The 20,129-nt window shown below is 40.4% G+C and overlaps 1 protein-coding gene across 9 annotated transcripts in view; it reads right to left on the bottom strand.

Moving 5' to 3' along the window:
- LOC133425172 (inositol polyphosphate-4-phosphatase type I A-like) overlaps window positions 1–19,456 on the bottom strand; it is a 49,985-nt gene extending 30,529 nt beyond the window's left edge. For 4 of the 9 annotated variants that reach the window (XM_061715857.1, XM_061715862.1, XM_061715864.1 and 1 more), the window contains exons 1-14: window positions 19,218–19,456; window positions 19,096–19,140; window positions 18,879–18,997; window positions 17,936–18,052; window positions 17,769–17,848; window positions 13,776–13,887; window positions 13,500–13,590; window positions 10,205–10,352; window positions 6,917–7,047; window positions 6,715–6,819; window positions 6,533–6,641; window positions 6,303–6,320; window positions 4,612–4,798; window positions 4,326–4,541 (exon numbers count right to left, since the gene is read on the bottom strand). In XM_061715857.1, coding sequence (XP_061571841.1) covers window positions 4,326–4,541; window positions 4,612–4,798; window positions 6,303–6,320; window positions 6,533–6,641; window positions 6,715–6,819; window positions 6,917–7,047; window positions 10,205–10,352; window positions 13,500–13,590; window positions 13,776–13,887; window positions 17,769–17,848; window positions 17,936–18,052; window positions 18,879–18,997; window positions 19,096–19,140; window positions 19,218–19,323 — 1,584 coding nt within the window. In that variant the 5' untranslated portion in view covers window positions 19,324–19,456. The remainder of the gene's footprint in view (window positions 1–4,325; window positions 4,542–4,611; window positions 4,799–6,302; window positions 6,321–6,532; window positions 6,642–6,714; window positions 6,820–6,916; window positions 7,048–10,204; window positions 10,353–13,499; window positions 13,591–13,775; window positions 13,888–17,768; window positions 17,849–17,935; window positions 18,053–18,878; window positions 18,998–19,095; window positions 19,141–19,217) is intronic. The other 5 variants (XM_061715858.1, XM_061715865.1, XM_061715860.1 and 2 more) reach the window with 3 other exon arrangements.
- Window positions 19,457–20,129: the final 673 nt, after the last annotated feature.

The following is a 20,129-nucleotide window of genomic DNA, read 5'->3' as shown; positions in this document are numbered from 1 at the left end:
GATGAATTGCTAGTGCTTTTGCTAAAATTTTGACATCCACATTCAGTAAAGACAAGGGCCTGTAAGAAGTGCATGATTCAGGGTCTTTGTCCTTCTTCAAAAGGAGAGCAATGGACGCCTGCATTAAAGAAGGAGGCAATGAGCCATGATCAAGGGACTCATTGTACATTGAGAGTAGAAGGGGGGCTAATTTGTCTTTGAATTTTTTGAAAAACTCAGCGCCGAACCCATCGGGACCAGGGGCCTTGTTGCTTTGCGTAGCTTCAATGGCGGCAGCAATTTCTTGCAAGCTAAAAGGAGCATCGAGGCCATTAGCCACATCCAAATTGATAGTAGGAACAGTGATACTTTCAAGAAAGGAGGTCATTTCTGCTGTGTCAAGTGGAGATTCTGATTCATATAGAGAGGAGTAGTATGACTTAAAAATTGTGTTGATGACGACTGGATCGGTGGTAAGTGTGCCAGTAGAATCTCTAATGCTGGGAATCAGTCTCGACGTTGCTTGCCTTTTTAATTGATGAGCCAATAACCTGCTTGGTTTATCGCCGTGTTCATAATAGTTGGCATGAGCGCGTAATAGGAGCCGTTCAGAATCGGCTGTCGCTATAAGATCGAATTTTGACTGCAAATCAAGCCGTTGTTTCAGTAAATTCGGACTTGGGTTAACTGAATTAAGTCTGTCTATGTCCTGAATTTTAGATATGAGCTCCTGTAATTTAGCCCTGCGGATTTTACTGGCATATGCTGAATAAGAGATAATCTGTCCTCCCAAATATGCTTTGAGTGATTCCCATACTAGCGAAAAACTGGTAGAATCTGTTTTGTTTAATGCAATGAAATCATCTATTGAAGCAGATATAGAAACATTAAATGCATCGTCGGATAAAAGCAATGGATTAAACCTCCAGGGAGAAGAAAAACGGGGGCGCTCAGACAATGTTATATTCAAAGTTAGAGGGGCGTGATCTGAAATAACAATTGGGTGGTATATGACAGAAGTAACTTTGGAAAGAAGAGAGCCATCAACAAAAAAATAGTCAATACGTGAATATGACTGATGTACTTGCGAAAAAAAAGAAAATTCCTTATCTCCAGGATGTGAGACCCTCCACGGATCAACAAGCCCGTTCTTGACTGTAAAATCGGTAATAGATTTTGACATAGAGGATTGAGTCAAAGTACGAGGATTCGAGCGGTCCAAAGAAGGATTAATAACACAATTCAGATCACCGCCCAGAATTGTAATATGCGTATTTAAGAAAGGGAGGTTGCCAAACAGCCTATCTGTAAAATTGGGGTCATCAAAATTTGGGGCATATATATTCACCAACAATACAGGGTTACAGTATAGAGTGCCCGCCACAATAAGATATCTACCATTCTTATCGGATATTGTCCTGGAGACGGAGAAATTAACTCTTCTGTTGATCAAAATTGCTACTCCTCTAGACTTAGAATCAAAATTTGAATGAAAAATATCACCCACCCAAGCACGTTTGAGTCTAAAATGATCTTTATTTCGCAAATGAGTTTCCTGAAGGAAAGCTATGTCAGTGTCCAAGCGTTTCAAATGTGAAAAAATCTTTGATCGCTTAATTGGATTATTCACACCTCTAACATTCCAGCTAGTGAATCTGATGATTGATCCAGTATCAGGCTTGTGCAGATTACGATCGTTCATATGGGCATTCTTTGAGAGAAAATAAGACAGACTCACCCACCACAAGAAGAAATATAAGAAAAAGGGGTAAAAAGGAAAACCAAAACAAACAAAACTCGGGAGTATATACATACCTACAGAGACATAATCCGAAAGCCAACAACCCATAACTCCCGCCCACCCACCCGTCGCACATTTGATGATCCCATCCCCAAACGATGGAAACAGCCGTGCAGGCTTCAACGGAAGCCATTCTCAAAAAAGAAATGCTTTCGACTATAAAGCTAAATACAAAAACAAAAACAAAGTCAGCTCCTGCAGAGTTAAAACCTTAAAAAAATAAAAATAAAATATGAGGCATATAAGACCAACAGTCTGAGCCATTCCGACAATCGCTGTCTTGTCAGGGTAACAACAAACATTAATTAAATTAAGTAGATCTTTGGCCTGTAGAACAATGATATATACATATATGCACTCGCACACCCACACAGACACGCACACACATACACACAAATCAAACAATAGACAGGGGTGTGTGCATATTTCTAATCAAGGCATCTTACCAGAGAAATGATTAGGCCTTCAATTTTAAACAGTGCTGTTCCCATTGATAGATAGAAAGAGAAAAAATAAATAAATAAATAAATAAAAAAAATAAATAAAATAAAAAAAAATTAAGACATAAAGTCCCGTTTTATGAATTGACTCACTCACTCACCCACCCAGGGCCAGAGTCCCGCATGGACAGTATGCTGGATAAATCCAAAAAAATAAATAAAATAAAAAATTAATTAAGACATAAAGTCCCGTTTTATGAATTGACTCACTCACTCACCCAGGGCCAGAGTCCCGCATGGACAGCAAGCTGGATAAATCGTCCCAGAAATCTAGCTGGTAGTCACTTTTTTTATTTTCTTGATGAATGCCAAGGCTTCATCTGGCGCCGTGAAGTCACGTTGCTGGCCGTTATGAGTTACACGCAGCCGGGCGGGGTACAGCAATCCATACCGGACTCCTTCAATCTCCCGCAGCTGACGGCGCGCCTCATTAAAGGCAGCGCGCGCCCGCGCTGTCTTGGCGGTGTGGTCCGGGAAGACGGAGATGGTCATATTCCGAACCGTTATCCGCTGCCGCTCTCTCGCCTTTCTGAGGATATCAGCGCAGTCCGTGTAATAATGGAGCTTGGCCACTATTGCGCGGGGCCGCTCCCCGGTCTTCGGTCTCGGCATGAGGGTGCGGTGGGCTCTGTCCACCACCGGCTCCGCGTCGAGGGCGAAGGCTTCCGATAACAGCCTGGAAACACCGGCCGCAGATGAAGAGTCAGGATCCTCCTCCGGGACACCAATAATCCGTATGTTCTGCCTACGAGACCTTGACTCCAAATCCTCGCATCTGTCCTCCAGCCTCACACATTCTTTCGACAAGTGATCAACTTTTTTCTGGAGAGCAACTATGTCGTCTGAGCAGCTTGAGAGAGAGTGCTCCATCCCAGCAACCGTGGCTGTAAGACCCGCGACGTCCGCCTTCATGGAGGAAATACTGCCGGAGAGATCAGCTTTAAGTGAAAGCAGCTCGGACTTAATGGAAGTTAAATTGTCACTCAGTGCTGCTTGAAGCTCTGTCTTAAATATAGCTGCAACATCGTTGCGAAGCGCGGAGAGCAGTTCCTTTTTGAGCTGGCTGAACTCCGCAGCGGGAGCCAGCGCGGCGCAGGTGCTTTCCGGAGGAGGAGAATCACCGCGGGGCGAGGAGACAGCGTGAGCCGCAGGCCGCGGGTTAGCTGGAGGGTTATTCCCCGCTTTGATGGACTTTGGAGGCATTTTTCTGGTGAGTTCACGATGTAACCGCGTTGAAAAAAAAAAAATTAATTCAAACCCAAGCCGTGGGAGTATTCAAATAGTGCCAAAAAATGGAGAATTACATTAACTCTGCAGGAGCTCCGCTAAGCACGTCTCACCCCATGTATAGCTAAGCCGGAAGCCCTGTATGAACATATTCTGCTCGCCTGAGCGGAAAGCTGAACCTCCCGGTATCCCTGCTCATTCAAATCCTCCAGTTACTGCTTAACCAATCACAAACCTCCTAAAATAACACATAGAAACCTGGACACGTGGGTGTGTTACTGTTTAGTGTATTTTAAACCTTTAGAAGTCAGGAAGAGCATAGTACGGGACCTTTGAGCCTTTTCAGAAGTGTGTGCTGCTTTAGTTGTTTCCTGAGAGGAACCACAGCTCGCCCTCTTAAGAGGAAGTGATTAAACAGCAGGAAACTGGTTACAACTTGGAGGTGAAATATCAATAGCTAGTTACAGAGGAGTCATTTTTTATGGCTTGCTCACCAGGAGCAGCAGCTCCAAACGTCTGGTGTAAACAACTTAGAGCTGTGCATCTTCAGTCCATTCTTTTTAGGGTTTTAAATAAACTGTTTGGAGAGAGAAAAATAAACCTCCATTTCTAAAAATGAAAAACTACACATTTGATGTATGAATTAATTGAATGGGAGAAACATGTCTGGTGTGCAGAAACACAGACACAGTCATTGAGCTTCCAAAGCTTTTAAATGGGTCAGAACGTTTTTCCTCGTTTCTGCATTTGATTGAAACGTCAGGTCCTGCCAGTGTTTTAGGTCAGAGGCGATGAAAGAAAATGTGTAAATAACGTACCCACTCCTCTTCGTGCCAGTCAACATGCAGTGAGGACCGGCTGTTGCGTCCGCTCCACTTGGCCAGCAGCGTGTCCTGGTCGTTGCGGAGGCAGACTTGTTCCGAGTCGGCGGAGGGAGACGCTTTAGAGGCGATGTACTCCGGCCGCGCTGCGTTCAGGGCCTGGATGGCCGACGCCAGCAGCTTGCAGTCACACACCGTCACCAGCTGTCGGGTCTGAGGGAGAAGTTTTATTACTCACGATGACAACATGAAGATAAAATCATTTCTTAACTGGTTTAGATACCTTATCAGCCAGGATAGCGAGCGTCCTCTCCAGCCCGCTGGCTGAGCGGTCTTTGGCGGCTCTGGAAAGCCTCTCGGCGTAATAGTTGACCTGAGTTTTGAGCGTGTTGATGTGGGCGACGATCTCTTTGGCTCGGACTATGTCCTGGGGGATGTAAACGATGGACTGAGAGCTGGAGAGGGCGCTGCTGCAGGAAGCAAACAAACCTGGTTTGAATAAGAGCATACGCCGACGACTCCCTCTACTATATCTATTAGCTTAAGAGTCAACTTGTGTGAGAAACAAATAAAATAGGGAAAAATGGTATATTATACTTGCTTAAGATATGTTTAGATATTTATGTGGATATTTATGTAGTGTATTTTATATGTTGAGAGGGATAGTTCAAATTATGTAATATATGTTATATATTTATTGGGTATGTAGCACATATATATTTATAGGGATATTTATGTAGTTTATATAGTGTATATTTATATAGATGTATATAATAGTTGCATTTTCTAGATATTGATATAATATTTATGTAATATTTATATTGTCTATATCAGGGGTCGGCAACCCGCGGCTCCAGAGCCGCATGCGGCTCTGGAGCCGCATGCGGCTCTTTAGCGCTGCCCTAGTGGCTCCTGGAGCTTTTTCAAAAATGTTTGAAATTTTTTTTCTTTTTTTTCTTCTTTTTTTCTCTTTTTCCTTTCCTTTTTAATCTCGACATTTCGACTTTTTTCTCGACATTTCGACTTTTTTCTCGAGATTTCACATTTTTTCTCGAGATTTCAAATTTTTTCTCGACATTTCGACTTTTTTCTCAACATTTTGACTTTTTTCTCGACATTTCGACTTTTTTCTAGAGATTTCGACTTTTTTATCGAAATTTTGACTTTTTTCCTCGACATTTCGACTGTTACCTCAACATTTAGACTTTTTTCTCGACATTTCGCCTTTCCCATTTGCCTTCATTCTAAGGCTTATACAAGACTTTTCATTTTTTGCGGCTCCAGACATATTTTTTTTTCGTGTTTTTGGTCCAATATGGCTCTTTCAACATTTTGGGTTGCCGACCCCTGGTCTATATACTTATGTGGATAATTATGTAATAATAGGCATGTTTACAGAGTATTTATATAGACTACGGTATATGTATATGGATATTGTGTAGATATAATAATAGCAATAATGTGAATCCATAGAGCTATAAAGGGGTAGGAACTAGGAAAAAGTGTAGAAAATAAAATTGTAAAAAATTGTAAAAAAATTCATTCATTCATTCAAAATTTCTTTGTCTGAGGAGACCTGTTTTAAAAATGAAGGACCAATGTTACCTGCCTTGTCAGATACGACTTAGTTAAAGACATTTACAAACAGATATAGTGATTTCATGCACATGCCTGATCTTGACAGTGGGTCTAAATCAGTCCTGAGACAAAACCATGACGCCAGTAAAGACTGAGCGGAGGCAAACTGTTCACTTTACAAGTTCAGAAACATCTTTTTAAAACTTACAATCTGCAAACAAAGATTTGTCTTTTTGGGAGAGTGAATTTACAAAGTGAAGAGTATTACAAACAAAGTGCTTGTGTTATAAAATGTCTGCATTTGTTCAACGACTCAAAGAAGCAGTAACACTTGTTTTGTGGCCCAAAGCAGAGATGCAAACATTCAAATGAAAACAAGCAAAAGCAACAACTCACCATCCCTCCTCATATACGCTGATCAAAAAAGTAACAAAAACAAAATTAAGTGGAAGCCACAGAACTGAATTGCAGAATTAAGGCAGCAATTTAAGAATTTCACGTACAATCAAAGCAGATCAATGTTCCATCTGTTCAAAGTCAAATATAAATGAAGCCAAAATAAATTCAACTGAAGGCAAAAATCATGCAATTTCTCCTTTTATTTCCTTCCTTGGTAGGGAACTTACTGTTTCTTCGCCTCCTCAAACTTCTGGATGAGCTTTCTTAGTCCATTGTTTTTAAAACCCTGGCAGTGAGCCGCCGGAGCGCCGATCGTTACCACATCGTACGTGTGCTCTGGAGAGGCGAGCAGCCGTCAGTCGTGGGATGTAAATCACAGAAAATCACTTTTTTTGTATCCGTGCCTCACCGAAGCCCAGCTCATCCTGCACCCTCATCCTCTGCACGTGCAGGTTGGTTGGCATGAACTCCAGCTTCCTCTCTGCCTTCAGGTTACTGGCTTTGAACGACGGTCCTGGGGTTGTGAGAACAAAAGGAGCTCACTCTGGATTCTCTTCAAACATGGCTCTATATCTTTTACCAACTTTTAGAAAGCCGAACAGAGACCAAACCTCGATAATTGTTGAGGTCAGACAGTGTTTCCTGGTACGTGAGTATTATCGTCTGGTACTGAGAGACGATCTGTCTCCGCAGGTTCTCCCAGCAGGGGGATAATTCTCCCAGCTCCTCCAGCTCACAGACCCTGAACCAACATAGACACAATAAAAAGAATACAAACGGATCCGGAGGGAAAGCTACGCAAGAGTATTAGGGCCAGGCAGGAGAAAAAAATAATTATATTTTAGAGGAGGAAGATTTTTTTTTCATTATGCACTTCGAGAAAAAAGTTGAAATGTCGATATTAATGTTGAAGTAGAATTTCGAGAAAAAAGTCGAAATGTTGAGAAATAAGTCAAAATGTCGAGAAAAAAGTCGAAATGTTGAGAAAAAAAGTCGAAATGTTGAGAAAAAAAGTCGAAATGTTGAGAAAAAAAGTCGAAATGTTGAGAAAAAAAGTCGAAATGTTGAGAAAAAAGTCAAAATGTCGAGATTAATGTTGAAGTAGAATTTCGAGAATAAAGTCGAAATGTTGAGAAAAGAGTCAAAATGTCGAGAAAAAAGTCGAAATGTTGAGAAAAAAAAGTCAAAATGTCGAGAAAAAAAGTCGAAATGTTGAGAAAAAACTCAAAATGTTGAGAAAAAAGTCAAAATGTTGAGAAAAAAGTCAAAATGTTGAGCAAAAAGTCGAAATGTTGAGAAAAAACTCAAAATGTTGAGAAAAAAGTCGAAATGTTGAGAAAAAAGTCGAAATTTAAAAAAAAGGTCAAAATGTCGAGATTAATGTTGAAGTGCAATTTCGAGAAAAAAGTCGAAATCTCGACAATATTGTTGAAGTATAATTTCGAGAAAAAAGTCAAAATGTTGAGAAAAAGGCGAAATTTCGACTTTATTCACAAAATTTCGACTTTTTTCTCGAAATTGTATTTCAACATTAATCTTGACATTTCGACTTTTTTCTCGACATTTCGTCTTTTTTCTCGAAGTGCACAACAAAAAAAAATCTTCCACTCTCAAATTTGTTTTTCTCTTGCCTGGCCCTAATACTCTTCCGTAGAAAGCTGAGCATGTGTGCACAGAGCTCATATCAAACCATACCATAAAGAAATGCATCAAAGCTTTGAAACTAGAACACATTTGCAGGCAGATAAGACATCATAAAAAGGGGCTCTTGCACTTGATCATTAGGAGTCTTGTCACAGTGTTTTAATCTAAAAGGTGATTCAGGTTTTTCTTCTTTTCCTTTATAAAAGCATGAATAATTGTCTTTGGCCCTGGACAACAAACTCCTTCAAGTTAAAGGCCATTGATCGGTGGATTTTACAGGCTTGACTGGACACATGGGGTCTGCGGATTTTATTTTCCCTTTTGATACAAATAAGTCGTCTGGTTTCTTTGGATTTGATTTGCAGAAGAAACGGCCTCTGGACCCCATTGGACAGGTGAAAAAACAGAGAAAGAAAACATGACACATAAGCTACGGAAGAGTATTAGGGCCAGGCAGGAGAAAAATAAAAATAATATTTTAGAGGAGGAAGATTTTTTTTTCATTATACACTTCGAGAAAAAAGTTGAAATGTTGAGAAAAAAAGCTAAATTTCGAGATTAATGTTGAAATATAATTTCGAGTAAAAAGTCAAAAATTCGGGAAAAAAGTCGAAATGTCGAGATTAATGTTGAAGTACAATTTCAAGGAAAAAGTCAAAATTTTGAGAAAAAGTCGCAATGTTGAGAAAAAAGGCGAAATTTCAAGATTAATGTTGAAATACAATTTCAAGGAAAAAGTCAAAATTTCGAGAAAAAAGTCGAAATGTTGAGAAAAAAGGCGAAATTTCGACTTTATTCACGAAATTTCGACTTTATTCTTGAAATTGTATTTAAACAATAATCTCAACATTTCGACTTTTCTCTTGAATTGCACAATAAAAAAAAATCTTCCCTCTCAAATATTTTTTCCCTTGCATGGCCCTTATACTCTTCCGTACATAAGCACAGCAACAACCAGACTAGTTTCAAAATGCTGTTCCGTGAAGGAGAGACACTGTTGAATGACTTTGTTGGTTTTGCAATAAAAAAAAAATTCTGATCCAAGGTTTTAACGACTACTCGAAATGGAAGTGAATCAGAATGTTCATGTGGTGAATCAATATGGTGAGGCAGGACTGGGCAGATGAGCAGACTTTCTATCTTATCAGAGTATAGCTGAACGTAGTTATCTGCCAACCATTTATTGTACCATTTATTGTTTAGTGTTTGTGAAATGCAGACTTGTTAAAAAAAACAAAACTGCTTAGCGGTGATAGAGGTGATATGAGACGTTGCTGAAAGAACTACCGGTAATATGTTCTGGAGGGAGAAATAAAAAAAAGTTAAAGTGAAAACAGATGAGGGTCTAAGACAGAACCCTGAGGGACTCCACGACAGACAGGCGTCCTCTGATTAGAAGGGATTCATGCAAACATCTAAAACTAGTATAAGAGAAACGACAAGATGGCATTTTTTATGTTAGTTTGTTTAAATTGTGGGAAATACCAAAAAATAATTACGAGAACACAAGCTATGTTGAATAACAGCAATGATTCACACGTTTTAACTTAAAGTGACAAACTATACAACTTTTGAACATCAAAATATCCGCATACCAAACACACATGATGCAGAGCACATACCTACAACACTGCAACGCTTTAATCTTGCTTCGTATTCCAGGCCTGAGCCTGCGAGGGGTGTAACAATATATCGTGCCACGAAATTTCGCGATACAAAAACGTCATGATACGTGTCGTGGAGGTGACAAAGTGTATCGCGATATTGGATTATTAATATTAATCTATTGTGTTGACTAGTAACGACCGTGCCTCGACCCGCAGACCAAAATCTTCCTACACTCAGAAGAAACTAGTACCGTTTTGGTCCCGATCACGGGAAAATATTTGTACTTGTATGAAACTGAAGATCATAATGCAAACCTGACATTTACTTTTAGTTCAGTTTGTGGAAAATGGTTGGCCTGGCTTTCTCTTTAAAACTTAAACAGTTATAAAGCATTACAAACTGTAACAATAGGGCAAACGCACAGCATTGTTGTGTATTTTGTGTCTTTCAAATAAAAGACAATTTTTTCCAGTCATATGTTCCTCATTCAAGGTTGTTAAAAAATACTGCTATAATATCGTATCGTTATCGTGACCTCAATATCGTGTATCGTACCGTATCGTGAGATTAGTGTATCGTTACACCCCTAGCCATCACAGACCCTGTCAGCTTCTCTAAATCTTGGCCTTACACGTTTTCATTCCTACCTAGCAGCGTCCTCCTCCAGCAGCAGTTTGACGAACTGTCTGGGAATGTTGAGTGACAGGACGCTCTCTGCCATCTGCTCCAGCACTCTCAGGTGGTTCCCGTCGGTGGTGGGGAAGCGGTACATCCTGGACATGGTGCCTCCAAACACTGGGCAGAACAGAGATTGGATTGAGGTTCTCCAGGGATTTAATAAATATGTTGGTTGCTGATTTTACAATGCAAACATTGTTACTCTTGTTTCAGAGTTGAGTGTTATTTTTACATGGATAAATAGATGAAGATAAAATCAGGTATCTCACTTGTAGCCATCCTATTACCTGTCTGATGAACACAGTTCCTTCAAACCGACTCCAACATTCGTGCCAGCAGATACAACCATAGTAAATTCTTCACTTGTCTCAGGAACATTTCCATCTGCCTTTCAACAAGCCATGATCATCACGCTGTTAAACTAAATTCCTCACTGAACTCCACTCCACTCTAGCTGAGAACTATCAGCCGATGTTCCTGTTTCCCCTCTTTTCCAACGTTATGGAATGAGCAGTTTCTGAACAGGTCATGGACTTCCTCACCCAAAATAACTTTCTTGGTATGAATCAATCTGGTTTCAAAAAGGACCATTCCACTGGTCATATACAGCACCACCTGTACATAAACACCACCTCTCTGGGCCAGATTATACATTCACATGGCTTCTCATATCACTGCTGTGCAGACGATACACAACTCTACCTGTCATTCCCACCGGACGACCCCACAATCTCTGCACGAATCTCATTTTACCTCTGACCTGTCTGCTTAGATGAAGGATCACCGCCTTCAACTTAACTCGTCTAAGCCTGAAATCATGGTTACTCCAGTCCATCACTCATTCAGCCTCAAAATGGATACAAATATTGCCTCTACTACCATCACTTCCACAAAGGTCACCTGGGTGCCATGTTTGATGACCGGTTATCCTTCTCTGACCACGTTGTCCCGATTGTAAAACTGTCCTCTCAGGCCATGGTTATATATCACCTCCTAGACTTTCAGCTTGAGTGATCAAACCACTGCAAAAGGTATGGGCAGAAATATGTGCCACTAGAAACTGAATTTGAATCATTTATATTTGAATTGCTCAACTTGAATAACTGCATTAAAAAATTGAATCTGAATCACATAATTTGAATTTGTATTGTTTAAATTGAATCATTGCATTGAAAACCTGAATCTACATTCAGTTCTCACAATTCAAATTCAGTTCTTGCAATTTTACTGTGCCAGACATCCGGGTCTTCCGCAGAAGAGCAATCGAGTGCAGATACAAAGAACTCCTTTTCACGTAGTCTACTATAACCTCTATTTTCTTTCAACGATATAAACGACCAATGGGAGCTAAATATTTCGAAACCTATTGTGTTTTCTCCATTCTGTGTAAAAAGTGTAGATTTATATCTTGCCGTTTTGTAGAATAATGTCTGCTTTTTAATGCAATTATTCAAGTTGAGCAATTCAAATTCAAATATAAATTATTCAAATTCAGTTTAGTGGCACATATTTCTGCCCATAAAAAGGTCCAGAATGTGGCGGAATGTCTGGTGTTTAATCAACCCAGACGGGGCACACCCTTCTGCTCAGTGAGCTACTATACCTGTACTGTACTGTTCCCTGCCACTGGCCTACGAGCTTCCACTGCTCTCTTCTCAAGAGCAGAGACGGGCCTCACCGTCTCCTCTCACGAGGAGATCTCCGTCTGGAGCTCTCACGTCAGGTCCAAGGTGTTACTACATTTGTGAATGAGATTTCTTTGTCTGTTAAACACTGCTCTGTTAACGTCGTGTTTTCTTAACCCAGATACCTGGTTTCCTGAGAGGTTTTCATCCTCACGACCTACTTTTTTGTGTTTTCCTCTGATGGGATAATCTGTTTAACATTTCGGTGCAAAAATGGAACCCAAATGAATATCATTATGTCGTAAATACTTAATTAAATCAATATGAAATAAACCACCAGTACCAATGAAAACTCTTTGAGCCCTGATTTAGGACGGACCAAAATTGTGGGCTCCAGACTCAATAATCATTTTAAAAGGAAAATGTTCAAGAATGAAAAAAACACATGATCAACCTTAATATTCAACAATTCCTAAAAAAGAAGAGCAGTTGGGAACTGAAACAGACTCAAAGCAGTCACGTAGAGTATGTCATGTTTCATTTCCAGGTAAGGCTTCGTCCACACTAGTACTGTTTCATTTTAAAAGGGGACCTATTATGGCATCTAATCCCTATTTTAAACAGGCCTTGAATGTCTTAAAAACAAGCTTTTGATTGTTTTTGATAAATAAATTAGAAATTCAGCCTCTGAGCCATGTCTTTATCTTCCCATTCTCTAACCTCATTATCTATGCAGGATTCTGAGTGGGCGGGGCTATGATAATGAGGCTCTGTGCTGATTGGCTGCCTGAATGACGTGATACACCGCTACGAAAAAAATGGCGGAAGCTCCGGCCAGCGGAGTTAGTTGTGGGTGTGGTTTCACGCATCGGAGGACGACCTATGGAAATCGCTCCCGTCGTTACGTAACGACGGGAGCAGAATCTGAACGGCTCGTAGATCCACATTAGGCCTGTGTTAAAAAAAATTGATTTTCCGATTCTAAATCGATTCTCATATTTATTCCTAAAAATCGATTCTTATGTCGTTTTTTGTTTTTTTTTTCCATAATTTTCGCCAGGTGAACTTTAATCCCAGTAGTCGGACACACAGTTTATCATGACACTTCTGAAAAATGCAGGAGCTTCATGGTAATATATGTGCGTGGTGACAGAATCAATTAGATAAGATAAAATGATTTGTTTACTGCATGAACTGTTGCAATTTCTTTCTTTTTTGCACTTTAAATGGATATTGAAAGGCCTGTTTGAGTTATTTATTTCTTAGTTATTTCACAATAATTATTGTGAAATTATTATTTCACTAGTTCTTTTACAGTCATATAATTCAGGCAACAGCTCAAAAAACATTTTAAATAACACTAAGCCAAATCAATATTGAATCGGATCGAATCGAATCATGATAATCGATTCTGAATATTAAGAATCGGAATCGAATCTTGACATTTGAATCGCTACCCAGCCCTAGGAGACCACTTTATATATGTTAAAGCAAGAAAAAACCTGTTTTTCATAATAGGTCCCCTTTAAAGTGCAACATGCAACCTTTTCTAGATCACTGAATATTATTCCCTGGCTCACAAAGTTGTAATGGCGACATAAACAACGAGACGTGGACATTTTTCATTTGAAACTCTCACCTGAGCGCAGCAGCGTGTCTTTGCATAGCGAGGCGTACTTGATCCGGGCTCCCATCGACTCCGTGAGGCTCTCGTCCACCGGCAGCATCGTCTGCATCACACACACACTTCATAAAACACAGCTGTCTCTTCTCTCCTGCAGCAGCTTCTCACTAGCTCACACATGAACGGAGACAAACACCACGGTGCAGCAGTGCATGAATAAAACTGGAGCTGAGGTAAATATTTGGTGAAATCAAAGTTATGTTAGGTAATGAAGCGTTCTCAGTCCCTCACCCGGCCGTTGATGCTGTCGGGCAGGCGGCTCAGCGACATCCTGTGGTCTGCTCTGTCCTCCATCTGCCACGCTGCCACAGCGATGTTCCCCACACGCTCGTTCTCCGCTGATCTGTCCACCCAAAAAACAACAACGGGATAAAGTTTTGCATTTCTTTCAGTCATCAGACGTTCCTGCAGAGCTGCATAGTTACGTATTAGTTCTACCACCTTTGACCTTTATACTTACCGTCTGATGGCCGCACCTGCAGCCCCGCAGCTATAAATGGCGGTAACATCAAGCACCGACACTTTGGTTTATTTTACCTTTATTTATAGTATGTTGAAATGCAAGTTCCATTTGTAACGCACACATTTGATTTACTTATATATTCAACTATTGATTCTTTATGGTTTATTGGTGCGGTGAGCCACGGCTGAGGGGGGGGCGGAGACTCCGGGATGCATGGGGGAAATCATGGGTTGTTTGTTTAAATATTCACTATTTTAAATTCACTAATTTAAAGGGGACCTATTATGAAAAACATGTTTTCTCTTGCTTTAACATATATAAAGTGGTCTCCCCTCAGCCTGCCAACTCAGAGAAGGAGGAAAGCAACCAAATTCTGCAGTGTCTGTACAGCCGCCCGGATGAGCCGTCCAGTGTCATGTGGCTTCTACGAGCCAATAAGATTCTGCTCCCGTCGTTACGTAAATACGGGCGTGATTTACATCGGTTGGCCTCCGATGCGTGAAACCACTAACAACTAACTCCATCGGCCGGAGTTTCCACCATTTTTTCGTAGCGGTGTATCGTCATTCAGGCAGCCAATCAGCATAGAGCCTCATTATCATAGCCCCGCCCACTCAGAATCCTGCATAGATAATGAGGTTAGAGAATGGGAAGATAAAGACATGGTTTAGAGGCTGAATTTCTAAAAAAAACAATCAAAACATTGTTTTTAAGACATTCAAGTCCTGTTTAAAATAGATATTAGATGCCATAATAGGTCCCCTTTAAATTCATTAGTCTAATTTTGTTTTTAGAATCAAGTTAGAGCAACTGTCATCCTCACTGTTTGTGTAGGTTATTTGTTAAGAGTGTTTAGTGTTTTACCCCGGTGTGTCACTGGTCTGATCAGCCAGTCAGTAGTGGAGCCAGAGGGGGGTGAGGGGGGCGGCCCCCCCGGGGCCCACAAGCTCAAAGGGCCCAATGATAGGGCCCCGTTTTGTGTGATACGTTCATCTATAATCGTAAATTGTAGGCTATAATTACGATAAAATGTGCATTGTGCGGCCAGTGTAGGCTAATTCTTACTTTACAACTGTCCTGAACGCATCAGGGCCGTGAGCCAACGCTGATTGGCTGGAACAGTTACAGCCAATTTGCCGACTCAGCAAGTTTGCTGCCATGAAGGAGACGAGCGCTAAACTTTGAAAGAGGACTAAGTATGTACAAAGTTTTGAATTTACCCCGTTTTCCACGTTACCTGGATTATTTTGGGTTATGGAAGAGTCAACTACCATTGGTGAGTCAGTGTAACTTTCATAAATAATGTCTTTATCAGAATGTTGAGTATTCTTGACCACCTGCCTATTTGAATGAGCTTTGTGTTGTTGTCAACTACACTAGAGTCTATTCTCTGTTCTAGAGCTCAGAAATTATGTTATAGACCGCTGTGTCTATTTCTATCTAAATAAATTGTGTAATTTTAGACCAGTTATGTTGATTTGTATTTAAGCTGTATCAAAGATGGAACTGAGTCAGTCCGTGACTATCTGAGTTTTTAGGGGGTTTTTTTTAGTGTGTGTGTGTGTGTGTGTGTGTGTGTGTGTGTGTGTGTGTGTGTGTGTGTGTGTGTGTGTGTGTGTGTGTGTGTGTGTGTGTGTGTGTGTGTGTGTGTGTGTGTGTGTGTGTGTGTGTGTGTGTGACTTTACTCTGCTTTCTGCAGCATAGGCCTATAGGCTTGGCTCAATAAAAGTGAGAGTAAATGTTGTTTGATGGGTAGGGTGATGTTGTTGAACGTTAAACTGACTATCATAAGGGCCCATGGAGAATGCTCTGCTGAGACCCGGGCTCCGCCACTGCAGCCAGTATTTAAGTTCCTTGTGTGTTTGTTCAGGTGAGGTCAGTTTGGTTTTGTTTCAGCGTGGTGGCTTTTATTGTCTACTTTCTTCATTTTTACCTCTTTTAAAGGACCCATCTTGTAAGAAGTTATTTTGGTAATAAAACCCCCTTTTTCTTTAAAATCTTCGTGTCCTTGTGCTTAACTGGCTTGGTCCCTTACACCGTGTAAAAAGAGTTTTTTTCATTTTATTTTCCCAGAATTGTAGATGGTGTTTGTAGCTTGTAAACAATTTTCTTCCATGACATGAGGAGCCTTAGCTTAGGCCAGGGGTCGGCAACCCGCGGCTCTAGAGCCGCATGCAGCTCTTCAGCGCCGCCCTAGTGGCTCCTGGAACTTTTTCAAAAATGTTTCACCTTTTTTCTTCTTTTTTTTCTTTTTTTCCTTTTCTCTCTTTTTTTTTTTACTTTTTTCTCTTTTTTTCTTCCTTTGTCCTTTCGACTTTTTTCTCGACATTTCGACTTTTTTCTCAACATTTCGACTTTTTTCTCAAAATTGTACTTTAACATTAATCTCGACATTTCGACTTTTTTCTCAACATTTTTACCTTTTTCTCGACATTTTGACTTTTTTCTCGACATTTTGACTTTTTTCCTCAACATTTCAACTTTTTTCTCAACATTTTTACCCTTTTCTTGACATTTCGACTTTTTTCTCAACATTTTGACTTTTTTCTCGTCATTTCAACTTTTTTCTCGACATTTCAACTTTTTTCTCAACATTTCAACTTTTTTCTCAAAATTTTACTTTAACATTAATCTCGACATTTCGACTTTTTTCTCAACATTTTTACCTTTTTCTCGACATTTCGACTTTTTTCTCAACATTTCGACTTTTTTCTCGACATTTTGACTTTTTTCTCGACATTTTGACTTTTTTCTCGACATTTTAACTTTTTTCTCGACATTTTAACTTTTTTCTCGACATTTTGACTTTCTCGACATTTTGACTTTTTTCTCAACATTTCAACTTTTTTCTCAACATTTTTACCTTTTTCTTGACATTTCGACTTTTTTCTCAACATTTCGACTTTTTTCTCGACATTTTGACTTTTTTCTCGACATTTTGACTTTTTTCTCGACATTTTAACTTTTTTCTCGACATTTTAACTTTTTTCTCGACATTTTGACTTTTTTCTCGACATTTTGACTTTTTTCTCAAAATTGTACTTTAACATTAATCTCGACATTTCGACTTTTTTCTCAACATTTTTACCTTTTTCTCGACATTTCAACGTTTTTCTCGACATTTTGACTTTCTCGACATTTTGACTTTTTTCTCAACATTTCAACTTTTTTCTCAACATTTCTATCTTTTTCTTGACATTTCGACTTTTTTCTCGACATTTTGACTTTTTTCTCAACATTTCAACTTTTTTCTCAACATTTTTACCTTTTTCTTGACATTTCGACTTTTTTCTCAACATTTCGACTTTTTTCTCGACAATTTTGACTTTTTTCTCAACATTTTTCCTTTTTTCTCGACATTTTGACTTTTTTCTCAACATTTTGACTTTTTTCTAAAAATTGTACTTCAACATTAATCTCGACATTTCAACTTTTTTCACGAAATGCATAATGAAAAAAAAAAATCTTCCCCCAGTTATAACTAATATAGAAACAGGCAGCATGTGTTGTCTTCATTCTAAGGCTTATACAAGACTTTTTTGCGGCTCCAGACATATTTATTTTTTGTGTTTTTGGTCCAACACGGCCCTTTCAACATTTTGGGTTGCCGACCCCTTAGGGCATCAGTGTGTGTGTGTGTGTGTGTGTGTGTGTGTGTGTGTGTGTGTGTGTGTGTGTGTGTGTGTGTGTGTGTGTGTGTGTGTGTGTGTGTGTGTGTGCGTGTGTGTGTGTGTGTGAGTGTGTGCGTGTGCGTGCGTTACCTCAGCTCCAGCTGTAACCTGTGGCTCTTCTCCTGCAGCAGCTCCTTGACGGGGAACAGGGCAGAGCCCAGCATGTACATCTGCAGAGACGGGGAACAGCAGAGTTCACATGTCGGGGTCAAACAGAGACAGCGTGGTCTGAAGGAGAAGCAAAAGGCTGGTAGTACCATGCCCTGCGATCGGTCCTTGACGTCGTACACTGCCAGCTTCACCTGCGTCTGCTGGTTGATGTTGGAGTCCTGGAAGAAGGCGATGCTGCTGAGGAAGATGGGATTACTGGTGCCCTGCAGAGACACAGGCGGCCCAGTTTTACGTCTCCGTCCAGGCCTTTCAGGCTGAACACACTCTTATCCTGAGGACTGTTCCACTTTAATACAGGACTGTCTCAGAAAATTAGAATATTGTGAAAGTCCTTTATTTTCTGTAATGCAAAAATGTCATACATTCTGGATTCATTACAAATCAACTGAAATATTGCAAGCCTTTTATTATTTTAATATTGATGATCATGGCTTACAGCTTAAGAAAACTCAAATATCCTATCTCAAAAAATTAGAATATTCTAGGAATCTTAATCTTAAACTGTAAGCCATAATCAGCAATATTAAAATAATAAAAGGCTTGCAATATTTCAGTTGATTTGTAATGAATCCAGAATGTATGATATTTTTTTTTTTTTTTTTTTTTTTTTTTTTTTTTTTAAATTGCATTACAGAAAATAAAGAACTTTATCACAATATTCTAATTTTCTGAGACAGTCCTGTATTACCACATCAATATTTCAAAGAAAAACAGAGCAAACTTCCTATATTTTTTTGCAGTTTTTATTAAATTTGGCATTTTAAAACACAGGTCCAATGAATTATGAAATCTAAAACTTAAAAAACTAAAAAAAATGTTCATTATTTGTCCAACTAACTTTACATTTCTGGTCCACGTGAGGATTTAAACATAAATGTGTGTCACTGAATGCGATTAACTGATTCCAGGCCAGAAGAGTAATTTAACTGTCAAAGATTGTGGGGCTGAATTAAAACCTATTTATCTGAATTCATTTCCCTGGTCTTCATCCTCTGACTCCTGATCAAACATGTTTTCTTTGTCACTGACCTCGATGACCTCGGTCTGGGCGTGTTTGGTCCAGAAGGCCTGCGGCGGCGTCGTGCAGCTCACTGCTACAAAGCTGTTGGGTTTGCGATCCAAAGCGGGCGTCATCAGGTCTGTGCAGACTGGGAGAGAAAACAACAAGAATCCAAACAAAGCTTCTGGTCTGAGGCCGTAATGATGAACGGACGCGTGGACGCTCAGTAGCTGCAGATTAACTCACCCACGCTGAACTCCAGCACCGGTTCGTCTGGGTCCTGACTGTTTCCTGCAAACGATCAGCGCATTAGGAGAGTATTGGGAGGCGAGCGGAGCTGCCAGGTCCCGGTTCTGGCGTGTACTCACCTGCCAGGGCTAAGCCGATCATCTCGCTGGACAGCTCGAAGGTGTTGGCCCGGTACACCGACCACGGCCTCTGCGGCCGGGAGCCGCGCTCTCGGCCCCCCGCCATGCCGGTCCAGGGAAAGCGGGCGACGGCAGGACGCCTGAACGCACACCGTCACACACTCGGACACACACTCCCATGTGACGTGGTCCCCTTGTTCCTCCTGCTCAGACTCCCGGCTGGATCTCCAAGCACGTCGCCTCTCTGACGGACGGAGAAAAAAAGAGAAGTCTTTATTTTATTTAAATGTATATAACACTTTGTAGAGCCTTTTGTATTCTTTGACTTTTTAAAACTTTTTAAGATCATGTGGACGTCCTGACCTAAAGTGGAGACGCAACAGAAATTAAAGTTGCAAGCAAGGATGAACGGGCCCTCGCACTCATGGCCACCGCCCCCATAAGCATATCAGAAATGACACCACCCACGACTTCAAAAGTTATAACAGAAAATAGGGACAACCAATCAGAAGAAGGGGTGGGGCTAATTCAGGCCAATGAAGGTCAAGGACTCAATACTGAGTCCGATGACACCACCCACATGTCTTTATCACAACCCGTTCAAAAGTTATGGCAGAGAAAAATTATTCTAGGGGGCGCTGTTGAGCCGTAAGGCCACGCCCATTAATACAAACCATACCACACAATACAAACCATTGGTAATACCAACCAATACAACCAAATATCAAATTTATCACCAGGCCTGGCTTGCATACAAAATTTGGTGACTTTTGGGGAACTATCAAATATGGACCAATCAGATGAAGGAGGGGCGCACTTTTTGGCGTCTAGCGTCGCCACGGTAACGCTTATGAAAGAGAAAAGTAATGCGTGTAGTCGCAGGATGGAGACGAACGTTTTGATGTATAACAC

Source organism: Cololabis saira, chromosome 24 (assembly GCF_033807715.1).
Source record: "Cololabis saira isolate AMF1-May2022 chromosome 24, fColSai1.1, whole genome shotgun sequence".
NCBI lineage: Eukaryota > Metazoa > Chordata > Actinopteri > Beloniformes > Belonidae > Cololabis > Cololabis saira.
This window is presented reverse-complemented; position numbering and strand designations above follow the sequence as displayed.